This window comes from Entelurus aequoreus, linkage group LG15 (genome assembly GCF_033978785.1).
Source record: "Entelurus aequoreus isolate RoL-2023_Sb linkage group LG15, RoL_Eaeq_v1.1, whole genome shotgun sequence".
NCBI classification, from domain to species: domain Eukaryota; kingdom Metazoa; phylum Chordata; class Actinopteri; order Syngnathiformes; family Syngnathidae; genus Entelurus; species Entelurus aequoreus.
The window spans coordinates 6,937,191-6,951,741 of record NC_084745.1 but is presented as its reverse complement, the minus strand read 5'-3'; the positions used below and the strand labels follow the sequence as shown (position 1 = coordinate 6,951,741).

Genomic DNA, 14,551 nt, shown 5'->3' with positions numbered 1-14,551 from the left:
AATTAAATACATTCAGGTTTGGTTTTTTTTTACTAGCGAATCGTTTTTTTATTGAAAGTTTGTTTTTACCAGCAAATCTTTTTTTAATTAAAGTAAATAATAATTAACTTGCAATTTTTTTAAATTCAAGAAAAAAAAATGTAACCTGCAAATTATTTTTTGAATTAAATATTTTCTAATACTCTTTTTGATTAAAGAAAATATATATATATTTTTTTTAATGAAAGAAATTTGTTTTACTTGCAAATGCATTTTTTAATCAAGCAAAATTGCTATTTTACCTGCTAATTGTTTTTTAATTGCATTTAGTTTGGCTTTTTTACTTGCGAATGGTTTTTTTATTGAAAGTTTATTTTTACTAGCAAATCTTTTTTTAATTAAAGTAAATAATTTACTTGCAATGTTTTTAAATTAAAATAAAAAAATGTAACCTGCAAAATTGTGTTTTAATTAAATATTTTCTAATACTGTTTTTTTTATTAAAGTATTTATTTTTTTATTTTTTTATGAAAGAAAATTGTTTTACTTGCAAATCGTTTTTTTAATTAAGCAAAATTGCTCTTTTACTTGCAAATCGTTTTTTAATTAAATACATTTAGGTTTGTTTTTTTTACTTGCGAATCGTTCTTTATTGAAAGTTTATTTTTACTAGCAAATCTTTTTTAAATTTAAGTAAATAATAATTTACTTGCAATTTTTTTTGAATTCAAGAAAAAAAAATTTAACCTGCAAATTTTTTTTTTATTAAATATTTTCTAATACTGTTTTTTTTTATTAAAGTAAATATCTTTTTATTTTATTTTATGAAAGACAATTGTTTTACTTGCAAATCATTTTTTTAATTAAGCAAAATTGCTATTTTACTTGCTAATAGTTTTTTAATGAAATACATTTAGGTTTTTTTTTACTTGCAAATCGTTTTTTTATTGATAGTTTATTTTTACTAGCAAATCTCTTTTGAATTAAAGTCAATAATAATTTACTTGCAACTTTTTTAAATTCAAAGACAAAAAAATTTAACCTGCAAATTGTTTTTTTAATTAAATATTTTCTAATACTGTTTTTTTTTATTAAAGTAAATATTTTTTTAATGAAAGAAAATTGTTTTACTTGCAAATCGTTTTTTTTTAATTAAGCAAAATTGCTATTTTACTTGCCAATTTTTTTTAAATTAAATACATTTAGTTTTTTTTTTATGAAATTGTTTTTTTACTAGCAAATCTTTTTTTAATTAAAGTAAATAATAATTGACTTGCATTTTTTTTAATTCAAGAAAAAAAACCAACAAATTGTTTAAAAAAAAAAAATTTTTTAATACTTACAAATGCAATTTTTGATTAAAGCAAATATTTTTTTTGAACGTGCAATTTTTTTTATGAAAGGAAACTTTTTTACTTGCAAATCGTTTTTTTAATCAAACAAAATTGCTATTTTACTTGCAAATTGTTTTTTAATTGAAGTAAATATTTTTGTTTTTAATTGCGAATCCTTTATTAGTTAAAGAAAACATTTTTTACTTGCAAATATTTTTTTATAAAAAAATAAAATAATTAAATGTACTTGTTTTTTTTTAACATGCAAATGTTTTTTTTAATTGAGGAAAAGTGTTTTTCAAATAAATGTTTTTTTGACTAAAGTGTTGCCAATCAACCCTAGGTGCACGTTTTAGGAAACAGGGGTTAGTGCATCTGCCTCACAATATGAAGGTTTTGGGTTCGATCCTGGGCTCGGGATCTTTCTGGGTGGAGTTGGCATGTGACTGTGCGGGTTCCCTCCGGGTACTCTGACTTCCTCCTACATGCAAATCATTTATTTTAATTAAGCAAAATTGGTATTTTACCTGTAAATTGTTTTTTAATTGAAGTAAAAAAAAAATTTTTTTACTTGCGAATCCTTTTTTGATAAGAAAAAAAAAACGTTTTTTTACTTGCAAATATTTTTTTAATTAACGATACATTTTTTAACTTGACTTTAAATTGACTTTTTTAATTAAAGAAAATTGTTGTTTTTTTAACTTGCGAATGTTTTATTTTTAATTGAGGAAAATTGTTATTTTACTTGCAAAATGTTTTTATAATTAAATTGTTTTTTTTACTTGCAAATATTTTTTTAATTAAAGATACATTTTTTAACTTGCAAATTGACTTTTTTAATTAAAGAAAATTGTTTTTTTTTAACTTGCGAATGTTTTATTTTTAATTGAGGAAAATTGTTATTTTACTTGCAAAATGTTTTTATAATTAAATTGTTTTTTTTACTTGCAAATATTTTTTTAATTAAAGATACATTTTTTAACTTGCAAATTGACTTTTTTAATTAAAGAAAATTGGTTTTTTTTAACTTGCGAATGTTTTATTTTTAATTGAGGAAAATTGTTATTTTACTTGCATAATGTTTTTATGATTAAATTGTTTTTTTTACTTGCAAATATTTTTGTAATTAAAGATACATTTTTTAACTTGCAAATTGACTTTTTTAATTAAAGAAAATTGGGTTTTTTTAACTTGCGAATGTTTTATTTTAAATTGAGGAAAATTGTTATTTTACTTGCAAAATGTTTTTATAATTAAATTGTTTTTTTTACTTGCAAATATTTTTTTAATTAAAGATAAATTTTTTAACTTGCAAATTGACTTTTTTAATTAAAGAAAATTGTTGTTTTTTAACTTGCGAATGTTTTATTTTTAATTGAGGAAAATTGTTATTTTACTTGCAAAATGTTTTTATAATTAAATTGTTTTTTTTACTTGCAAATATTTTTTTAATTAAAGATACATTTTTTTAACTTGCAAATTGACTTTTTTAATTAAAGAAAATTGGTTTTTTTTAAACTAGCGAATGTTTTATTTTTAATTGAGGAAAATTGTTATTTTACTTGCAAAATGTTTTTATAATTAAATTGTTTTTTTAACTTGCAAATATTTTTTTAATTAAAGATACATTTTTTAACTTGCAAATTGACTTTTTTAATTAAAGAAAATTGTGTTTTTTTTACTTGCGAATGTTTTATTTTTAATTGAGGACAATTGTTATTTTACTTGCAAAATGTTTTTATAATTAAATTGTTTTTTTTACTTGCAAATATTTTTTTAATTAAAGATACATTTTTTAACTTGCAAATTGACTTTTTTAATTAAAGAAAATTGTTTTTTTTTAACTTGCGAATGTTTTATTTTTAATTGAGGAAAATTGTTATTTTACTTGCAAAATGTTTTTATAATTAAATTGTTTTTTTACTTGCAAATATTTTTTTAATTAGATACATTTTTTAACTTGCAAATTGACTTTTTTAATTAAAGAAATTTATTTTTTTTAACTTGCGAATGTTTTATTTTTAATTGAGGAAAATTGTTATTTTACTTGCAAAATGTTTTTATAATTAAATTGTTTTTTTTACTTGCAAATATTTTTTTAATTAAAGATACATTTTGTTAACTTGCAAATTGACATTTTTAATTAAAGAAAATTGTTTTTTTTAACTTGCGAATGTTTTATTTTTAATTGAGGAAAATTGTTATTTTACTTGCAAAATGTTTTTATAATTAAATTGTTTTTTTTACTTGCAAATATTTTTTTAATTAAAGATAAATTTTTTAACTTGCAAATTGACTTTTTTAATGAAAGAAATTTGTTTTTTTTAAACTTGTGAATGTTTTATTTTAATTGAGGAAAATTGTTATTTTACTTGCAAAATGTTTTTATAATTAAATTGTTGTTTTTTTTACTTGCGAGTGTTTTAATTAAAGACTTTTTTTTTTTTTTCTACTTGTGTGTCTGTGGAGTTCATAAATATTATGGCAAATAATACATTGCGAGAATCGGTTTGAATCGATTCTGAATTCTGCTTCTTCCTGCTTCTTTTCCTACACACACCAAGCATGTATTTTTTAAATGTTGTACAAAGATGGAGAGTATTTTTTTAGTAGTTGTGCTCACAGTAAAAAAAGAAAGAACAATCAGAGAAGGTAGAATAAAAATAAACTTAGCTTCTTCCTGCTCCTTTTCATCACGTGTACTGCTGGGTGTTTGGAGGGAATACAAAGACGAGCCAGGTGGGGAAAGGGACTTGGACCTTTGATTTATTAAGTTAAATGTACAAAAGAATACAGTTTGAATTGTGAAGACAAATTCAAAGCCTTTGGAGCGTTTCAAAAAAAGGAATAAAGGTCATAGAAAAGTGCAGAACAATGTGTATTTACAGTATATTTATATATATTTGTTTCATATAAAATAAGTTGTTTTTACAAGAAGTATAAGGCACAGACCAGAGCCAAATAAAAAGATTTGATCATTTTTGTTCAAAGTGTCACATGTGATCGACACTTTTGTCCTCCGTTTTGTCTCAGCAACACAACAACAACACAACATTGCATCGGCAGCTGCCTCGTAGAGGAAGAAGAAAAAGGAAAGTACAAACCCCGAAAGCAGTGAAGTTGTCACGTTGTGGAAATGCTAAATAAAAAGAGAATACAATCATTTATATTCAATTGAATAGACGGCAAAGACAAGATATTTCATGTTCACACTGGTAAACTTTTGTTATTTTTTGCAAATATTAGCTCATTTGGAATTTGATGCCTGCGACATGTTTCAAAAAAGCTGGCACAAGTGGCAAAAAAGACTGAGAAAGTGGAGGAATGCTCATCAAACACTTACTTGGAACATCCCGCAGGTGAACGGGCTAATTGCAATTCCTATTGCAAGGAATTTGGGGATTTCGACCATCTACGGCCATTTATCAACAACACCCAGAAACGCCGCCGGCTTCGCTGGGCCCGAGCTCATCTAAGATGGACTGATGCAAAGTGGAAAAGTGTTCTGTGGTCTGACGAGTCCACATTTTAAATTGTTTTTGGAAACTGTGGACTCCGGACCAAAGAGGAAAAGAACCATCCGGATTGTTCTAGGCGCAAAGTGTAAAAGCCAGCATGTGTGATGGTATGGGGGTGTATTAGTGGCCAAGACATGGGTAACTTACACATCTGTGAAGGCACCATTAATGCTGAAAGGTACATACAGCTTTTGGAGCAACATATGTTGCCATCCGAGCATCGTTACCATGGACGCCCCTGCTTATTTCAGCAAGACAATGCCAAGCCACGTGTTTCAACACTCTTCATAGTAAAAGAGTGCGGGTACTAGACTGGCCTGCCTGTAGTCCAGACCTGTCTCCCATTGAAAAGGATTTGCAAATCATTGTATTGTGTTTTCATTTAGCAGTTACACAACGTGACAACTTCACTGCTTTTGGGGTGTTGTAGTAATACTGTAAATAACAACAAACTGAATGTGATTCTTACACATTCTCTTCTTTGGCCAGCAGCTGCAATGGACATGAACACACACACACACACACACACACAGACACACACACACACACACAGACACAGACACACAAATGACACATTCTATTGTGTCATCGACACACACTATTGCCTCAATGACACAGAGGACACACACTATTGCGTCATCAACACACACTATATTGTGTCATCGACACACACTACTGCGTCATTAACACACACCATTGCGTCAATGACACACGTAAAGGACACACACTTTTGCATCAATGACACACATAACAGACACACACTATTGCGTCATTTACACACACTATTGTGTCAATGACACACACTATTGCATCAAGGACACACACAAATGACACATTCTATTGTGTCGTTGACACACACTGTTGCGTCAATGAAACACACAAATGACACACACGATTGCGTCACCGACACACTGTCGCGTCAATGACACACACCATTGTGTCATCGACACACACTATAGTGTCAATGACACACAAAGGAGACACACTATTGCGTCATCGACACACACCATTGCGTCATCAACACACACAAAGGACACACACTGTTGCGTCATGGCCACACGCTATTGCGTCATTGACACACACTATTGCGTCATTGTCACACACTATTGCGTCATTGACACACACTATTGCGTCATGGCCACACACAAAGGACACACAGATTTTGCGTCATGGCCACACACTATTGCGTCATGACACACAAAGGACACACACTATTGCGTCATCGACACACACTATTGTGTCATGGCCACCCACTATTGCGTCATGACCATACACAAAGGACACACACTTTTGCGACATGGCCACCCACTATCGCGTCATGACACACAAAGGACACACACTATTGCGTCATCGACACACACTATTGTGTCATGGCCACCCACTATTGCGTCATGGCCACACACAAAGGACACACACTTTTGCGTCATGGCCACACACTATTGCGTCATGACACACAAAGGACACACACTATTGCGTCATCGACACACACTATTGTGTCATGGCCACCCACTATTGCGTCATGGCCACACACAAAGGACACACACTTTTGCGTCATGGCCACACACTATTGCGTCATGACACACAAAGGACACACACTATTGCGTCATCGACACACACTATTGTGTCATGGCCACCCACTATTGCGTCATGACCATACACAAAGGACACACACTTTTGCGACATGGCCACCCACTATCGCGTCATGACACACAAAGGACACACACTATTGCGTCATCGACACACACTATTGCGTCATCGACACACACTATTGCGTCATGACCACACACAAAGGACACACACTATTGCGTCATCGACACACACTATTGTGTCATGGCCACCCACTATTGCGTCATGACCACACACAAAGGACACACACTATTGCGTCATCGACACACACTATTGTGTCATGGCCACCCACTATTGCGTCATGGCCACACACAAAGGACACACACTATTGCGTCATCGACACACAAAGGACACACACTATTGTGTCATGGCCACACACTATTGCGTCATGGCCACACACTATTGGGTCATGGCCACACACACTATTGCATCATCGACACACAAAGGACACACACTATTGCGTCATGGCCACACACAAAGGACACACACTATTGTGTCATGGCCACACACTATTGTGTCATGGCCACACACTATTGCATCTTGGCCACACACTATTGCGTCATGGCCACACACACTATTGCATCATCGACACACAAAGGACACACACTATTGCGTCATGGCCACACACTATTGCGTCATCGACACACACTATTGTGTCATGGCCACCCACTATTGTGTCATGGCCACACACAAAGGACACACACTATTGCGTCATTGACACACACTTTTGCGTCATGGCCACACACAAAGGACACACACTATTGCGTCATTGACACACACTATTGCGTCATGACCACACACAAAGGACACACACTTTTGCGTCATGGCCACACACTATTGCGTCATGACACACAAAGGACACACACTATTGTGTCATCGACACACACTATTGTGTCATTGCCACACACTATTGCGTCATGGCCACACACAAAGGACACACACTATTGTGTCATCGACACACACTATTGTGTCATTGCCACACACTATTGCGTCATGGCCACACACAAAGGACACACACTATTGCGTCATCGACACACAAAGGACACACACTATTGTGTCATGGCCACACACTATTGCGTCATGGCCACACACTATTGTGTCATGGCCACACACTATTGCGTCATCGACACACAAAGGACACACACTATTGCGTCATGGCCACAATGTGGAGCGTGTATATAAAAAGAGTATAAAATGAAGGTGATATAAAAAAGTGATTATTGATGACAAAGTGCAAAGTCAGCAGACCATCAAGACGACGTTGGCGTACAAACGTTGTCGTAAGGCGTGTTGCTAAAAAGTGTGTGTAGGAAATAAGAAAAGGGCGTGGCTTGTAGTAGGAAATAAGAAAAGGGCGTGGCTTGTAGTAGGAAATAAGAAAAGGGCGTGGCTTGTAGTAGGAAATAAGAAAAGGGCGGGGCTTGTAGTAGGAAATAAGAAAAGGGCGGGGCGTGTAGTAGGAAATAAGAAAAGGGCGTGGCTTGTAGTAGGAAATAAGAAAAGGGCGTGGCTTGTAGTAGGAAATAAGAAAAGGGCGGGGCGTGTAGTAGGAAATAAGAAAAGGGCGTGGCTTGTAGTAGGAAATAAGAAAAGGGCGTGGCTTGTAGTAGGAAATAAGAAAAGGGCGTGGCTTGTAGTAGGAAATAAGAAAAGGGCGTGGCTTGTAGTAGGAAATAAGAAAAGGGCGTGGCTTGTAGTAGGAAATAAGAAAAGGGCGTGGCTTGTAGTAGGAAATAAGAAAAGGGCGTGGCTTGTAGTAGGAAATAAGAAAGGGGCGTGGCTTGTAGTAGGAAATAAGAAAAGGGCGGGGCTTGTAGTAGGAAATAAGAAAAGGGCGTGGCTTGTAGTAGGAAATAAGAAAAGGGCGGGGCTTGTAGTAGGAAAAGGTTTACAGTACAAACAATACTTCAAGAAGTCTTTTTTTTGTCGAGTGGGAAAAGAAGGCCGCAAAAGTGCTTTCTCGCCATTCAGGCCACGCCCCCTCACGTCACAGAGTCCCCCACGGCGGCCTGACCTGAGTCAGGTGGGCGGGGTCAGAAGCCGCCCTGCACGAAGGCGTGGGCCAGCAGGGCGTCGGCGGTGGGCCTCCACTTCTCCTCCACGAAGATCTGCCGCAGGAAGTCCCTGCAGGCGTCGGACACGCCCTCCGGGAGGGCGGGCTTGGTGGGCTGGGTGGCGATCTTAAAGATGGCCGCCATGGCCTCGTACTCGGCCCAGGGGGGCTTCTGGGTGAGCATCTCCACCACGGTGCACGCCACGCTCCTGCGGGGCACACCAGGGGTCAGGCCAGGTGACGCCACCTACGGCGAGCGCGTCCTGCTTACCACACGTCCGCCTTGCGGCCGTATCCTTCGCCGTTGATGACTTCCGGGCTCATCCAGTAGGGGGTGCCGGTCACAGACTTGATGCCCGTGCCAGACATGCAGATGGTCTGGATGCGCTTGCTGGCCCCGAAGTCTCCCAGCTTCACGTTCCCTGTAGAGTCCCTCAGGATGTTGGCGCCTGGGACACACGCAGGAGGGCAAAGGTCAAGCGCTTTAGGTCAGGAAGTCACAAGGAAGTCACATGATCTCCACCAGGAAGTCACATGACCTCCACCAGGAAGTTACATGGAAGTCACATGACCTCCACCAGGAAGTTACATGAAAGTCACATGACCTCCACCAGGAAGTCATATGATCTCCGCCAAGAAGTCACATGACTTCCACATGGAAGTCACATGACCTCCACCAGGAAGTCACATCACTTCCACCAGGAAGTCACATCACTTCCAAAAGGAAGTCACATGACCCCCATCAGGAAGTCACATCACTTCCAACAGGAAGTCAAATGACTTCCACCAGGACGTTACATGGAAGTCACATGACCTCCACCAGGAAGTTACATGAAAGTCACATGACCTCCACCAGGAAGTCATATGATCTCCGCCAAGAAGTCACATGACTTCCACATGGAAGTCACATGACCTCCACCAGGAAGTCACATCACTTCCAAAAGGAAGTCACATGACCCCCATCAGGAAGTCACATCACTTCCAACAGGAAGTCAAATGACTTCCACCAGGAAGTCACATTACTTTCACCAGGAATTCACAAAGAAGTCACATGACTTCCAACAGGAAGTCACATGACTTCCACCAGGAATTCACAAGGAAGTCACATGACTTCCAACAGGAAGTCAAATGACTTCCACCAGGACGTTACATGAAAGTCACATGACTTCCACCAGGAAGTCACATAACTTCCACCAGGAAGTCACATAACTTCCACCAGGAAGTCACATGACTTTCCAACAGGAAGTCACGAGGAAGTCACATGACTTCCACCAGGAAGTCACATGACTTCCAACAGGAAGTCACAAGGAAGTCACATGACTTCCACCAGGACGTTACATGAAAGTCACATGACTTCCACCAGGAAGTCACATGACTTCCAACAGGAAGTCACAAGGAAGTCACATGATCTCCATCAGGAAGTCACATGAATTCCAATAGGAAGTCAAATGACTTCCAGCAGGAAGTCAAATTACTTCCACCAGAACGCTACATGGAAGTCACATGACCTCCACCAGGAAGTCACATCACTTCCAAAAGGAAGTGACATGACTTCCACCAGGAAGTCACATGTTTTCCACCAGGAAGTCACATGATCTCCGCCAGGAAGTCACATGACTTCCAACAGGAAGTTACATGACTTCCACCAGGACGTTACATGAAAGTCACATGACCTCCACCAGAAAGTCACATGATGTCTGCCAGGAAGTCACATGACTTCCACCAGGAATTCACAAGGAAGTCACATGATCTCCACCAGGAAGTCACATGACTTCCACCAGGAATTCACAAGGAAGTCACATGATCTCCACCAGGAAGTCACATGACTTCCAAAAGGAAGTCACATGATCTCCACCAGGAAGTCACATGACCCCCATCAGGAAGTCACATCACTTCCAAAAGGAAGTTACATGACTTCCACCAGAAAGTCAAATGACTTCCACCAGGACGTCACATGAAAGTCACATGACCTCCACCAGGAAGTCACATGATCTCTGCCAGGAAGTCACACGACTTCCAACAGGAAGTTACATGACTTCCACCAGGACATTACATGAAAGTCACATGACCTCCACCAGGAAGTCACATGATCTCTGCCAGGAAATCACGTGACTTCCACCAGGAATTCACATGATCTCCACCAGAAAGTCACATGACCCCCATCAGGAAGTCACTTCACTTCCAAAAGGAAGTTACATGACTGCCACCAGAAAGTCAAATGACTTCCACCAGGACGTTACGTGAAAGTCACATGACCCCCATCAAGAATTATATGTAATTATAGATGTATATATAATAATAAGAATATACAATAATTATACATGTATAAATAATATTGCTATACAATAATTACAGATGGTTTGTAAATATGACTGATCATCTTCCATCTGCTTCAACTTTGTCCTCCTCTAGTCGGCCATCTTGCTTCCAACAAGTCAGCCCAACTTCAAGGAAGTTTGAGAGCTGACGTGTGCCACAAGGAGTCCGTGTGGAAAATACAACTCTGAGTGGAGTGACTAAAACACTGGTGACTTTCCCACACATTACAGCAAATGAAGGCCAGATGTGGGTACCTTTGATGTCTCTGTGCACGATCATGTTGCTGTGCAGGTAGGACACACCTTGCAGGATCTGACGACTGTACCTCCTGCTCACCTTCTCTGTCAGCGCCCCGTACGCCTTCAGCTGGTCCTTGATGGAGCCCTGAGGACCACAACACCCGGTCTTCACCTTCCTTCAGGACGTTTGGAGACACCCACACTACTTTGCTTGGAGCATGTTTCCATGGCCACAGACAAGTAGTGTCATCATAACAAATATCAATGTAATCATTGTGGTATCGATTATGTACGCCTCTTGAACTTGGTATCGTTACAGTCAATGTCTGTGTGGATCCACCCATTTGTTTACATTGAGGAGCGCTAGCTTGCTGTTAGCTATTGTATCCTCCTACGGTGTGTAGTGAAGCATGTTTAGCTATTCCTGGAGGCGAGGATTAGTCATCTAGAAGAATTGTTGCGTCTGACCAGTCTACCTCTCAGGGAATTAAAATCACTGGTCAATCCCAAATTCTTTCAGATTACATATATGCAGAGTAAGAAGGACCATCAAGACAGAATAGGAATATTATCATGTTTTACTGAAGCTTCAGGAGACCAGCCCACATCAATACAGTCATACCATCATCTCAGGATGATCTCCTGAAGCTTCAGTAAAACATGATAATATTCCTATTCTGTCTTGGTGGTCCTTCTTACTCTGCATGCCATCTGAAAGAACTTGGGATTGACCAGTGGCTATAATTCCCTGAGAGGTGGACTGGTCAGACGCAACAGTAGCTAAAACACTGTGGAGGTACGTTAGCCGCTGTTTTATTTGACTGCCAAAAGTTTTAACTTGAAGAAACATGTTTTTACACTCGCCAATTGTTTTTTAATTAAATACATTTGAGTTGCTTTTTTCTGACTTGCGAATTGTTTTTTTTAATGAAAGCTTATTTTTACTGGCAAATCTTTTTTTAATTAATTTAAATAATTTAATAGCATTTTTTTTTTAAATTCAAGAAAAAAAAATTGAACCTGCAAATAGTTTTTTTAATTAAATCTTTTGTAATACTTGCAAATGGTTTTCTGATTAAAGTAAATATATATTTTTAACTCGCAATTTTTTTTAAGAAAAAAAAAAATGTATTGAAGGAAAAAGTTTTTTACTTGCAAAACAATTTTTTATTTGAAAAAAACAACAACATTGTTTTACTTGCAAATCGTTTTTTTTAATCAAGCAAAATTGCTATTTTAGTTGCAAACTGTATTTTTTTTTTTACTCGCGGATCCTTTTTTATTTAAAGAAAAAAATGTTTTACTTGCAAATATTTTTTTAATTAAAGATTTGTTTTTTTTACTTGCAAATTGACTTTTTTAATTAAAGAAAATGTTTTTTTTTGGCTGATACTACGTCCTGCAAGGATGATACTTCTTTATTTATCGCCATGGAGGCGAGGATTAGTCATCTAGAAGTAGATAAAACACTGTGGAGGTACGTTAGCCGCTGTTTTATTTTACTGCCAAAAGTTTTAACTTGAAGAAACATGTTTTTACACTTGCCAATTGTTTTTTAATTAAAGTAAATAATTTACTAGCATTTATTTTAATTCAAGAAAATTTTTTTTAACCTGCAAATAGTTTTTTTATTATTATTTTTTTAATACTTGAAAATGGTTTTCTGATTAAAGTAAATATCTTTTTTAACTCGCAATTTTCTTAATGAAAGAAAACTTCTTTTTTTTTATTAAAAGAAAAACTTTTGTACTTGCAAAACAATTTTTTATTTGAAAAAACAACAACATTGTTTTACTTGCAAATCGTTTTTTTATTTAAGCAAAAAAATGTTTTACTTGCAAATATTTTTTTAATTAAAGAAAATTGTTTTTTGGCTGATACTACGTCCTGCAGGGATGATACTTTTTTATTTGTCGCCATGGAGGCGAGGATTAGTCATCTAGAAGTAGCTAAAACACTGTGAGGTACGTTAGCCACTGTTGTATTTTACTTTTTTTTTTACTTGCAAATATTTTTTTAAGTTAAAGAAAAAATTTTTTTAACTTGCAAATATTTTTTTTAGGAAAGTTTATTTTTATGAGCAAATATTTTTTTTAATTAAAGTAAATAATAATTTTGTTGCAATTTTTTTTAATTCAAGAAAAACCTTTTTTACTCGCAAATTGTTATTTTAATTTAAAAAATTGTAATACTTGCAAATGTTTTTTTGATTAAGGTAAATATTTTTTTTAACTTCTATTTTTTTAATAAAAAAAATAAATATTTTTTATTATTTAAATAACTTTTTTTCTACCCGCAAAACATTTTTTTAATTGAAGAAAAAAATATAGATTTACTTACAAATCGTTTTTTTAATAAAGCAAAATTGCTATTTTACTTGCAAATTTTTTTATAATTGAAGTAAAACTTTTTTTTTTTTACTTGCAAATATTTTTTTTAAGTTAAAGAAAAACATTTTTTAACTTGCAAATATTTTTTTTAGGAAAGTTTATTTTTATGAGCAAATATTTTTTTTAATTAAAGTAAATAATAATTTTGTTGCAATTTTTTTTGATTCAAGAAAAACCTTTTTTACTCGCAAATTGTTATTTTAATTTAAAAAATTTTAATACTTGCAAATGTTTTTTTGATTAAAGTAAATATTTTTTTTAACTTCTATTTTTTTTATTAAAAAAAATAAATATTTTTTATTATTTAAATAACTTTTTTTCTACCCGCAAAACATTTTTTTAATTGAAGAAAAAAATATAGATTTACTTACAAATCGTTTTTTTAATAATGCAAAATTGCTATTTTACTTGCAAATATTTTTTTAATTGAAGTAAAACATTTTTTTTTTACCTGCAAATATTTTTTTAAGTTAAAGAAAAACATTTTTTAACTTGCAAATATTTTTTTTAGGAAAGTTTATTTTTATGAGCAAATATTTTTTTTAATTAAAGTAAATAATAATTTTGTAGCAATTTTTTTTAATTCAAGAAAAACCTTTTTTACTCGCAAATTGTTATTTTAATTAAAAAAAATTGTAATACTTGCAAATGTTTTTTTGATTAAAGTAAATGTTTTTTTTAACTTCTATTTTTTTTATAAAAAAAAAAAAAAAAAATTATTATTTAAATAACTTTTGTACCCGCAAAACATTTTTTTAATTGAAGAAAAAAATATAGATTTACTTACAAATCGTTTTTTTAATAAAGCAAAATTGCTATTTTACTTGCAAATTTTTTTATAATTGAAGTAAAACATTTTTTAACTTGCAAATATTTTTTTTAGGAAAGTTTATTTTTATGAGCAAATATTTTTTTTAATTAAAGTAAATAATAATTTTGTTGCAATTTTTTTTAATTCAAGAAAAACCTTTTTTACTCGCAAATTGTTATTTTAATTAAAAAAATTGTAATACTTGCAAATGTTTTTTTGATTAAAGTAAATATTTTTTTTAACTTCTATTTTTTTTATAAAAAAAAAAAAAAAAAAATATTA

At 33.9% G+C, this 14,551-nt stretch overlaps 1 protein-coding gene across 1 annotated transcript in view; it reads right to left on the bottom strand.

Moving 5' to 3' along the window:
* Positions 1 to 4,057: 4,057 nt before the first annotated feature.
* The window catches only part of LOC133630539 (mitogen-activated protein kinase kinase kinase 3-like), a 41,999-nt gene continuing 31,505 nt past the window's right edge, over positions 4,058 to 14,551 (bottom strand). Inside the window, exons 12-14 of the mRNA XM_062022152.1 lie at positions 11,084 to 11,213; positions 8,782 to 8,959; positions 4,058 to 8,719 (exon numbers count right to left, since the gene is read on the bottom strand). Coding sequence (XP_061878136.1) covers positions 8,491 to 8,719; positions 8,782 to 8,959; positions 11,084 to 11,213 — 537 coding nt within the window. The 3' untranslated portion in view covers positions 4,058 to 8,490. The remainder of the gene's footprint in view (positions 8,720 to 8,781; positions 8,960 to 11,083; positions 11,214 to 14,551) is intronic.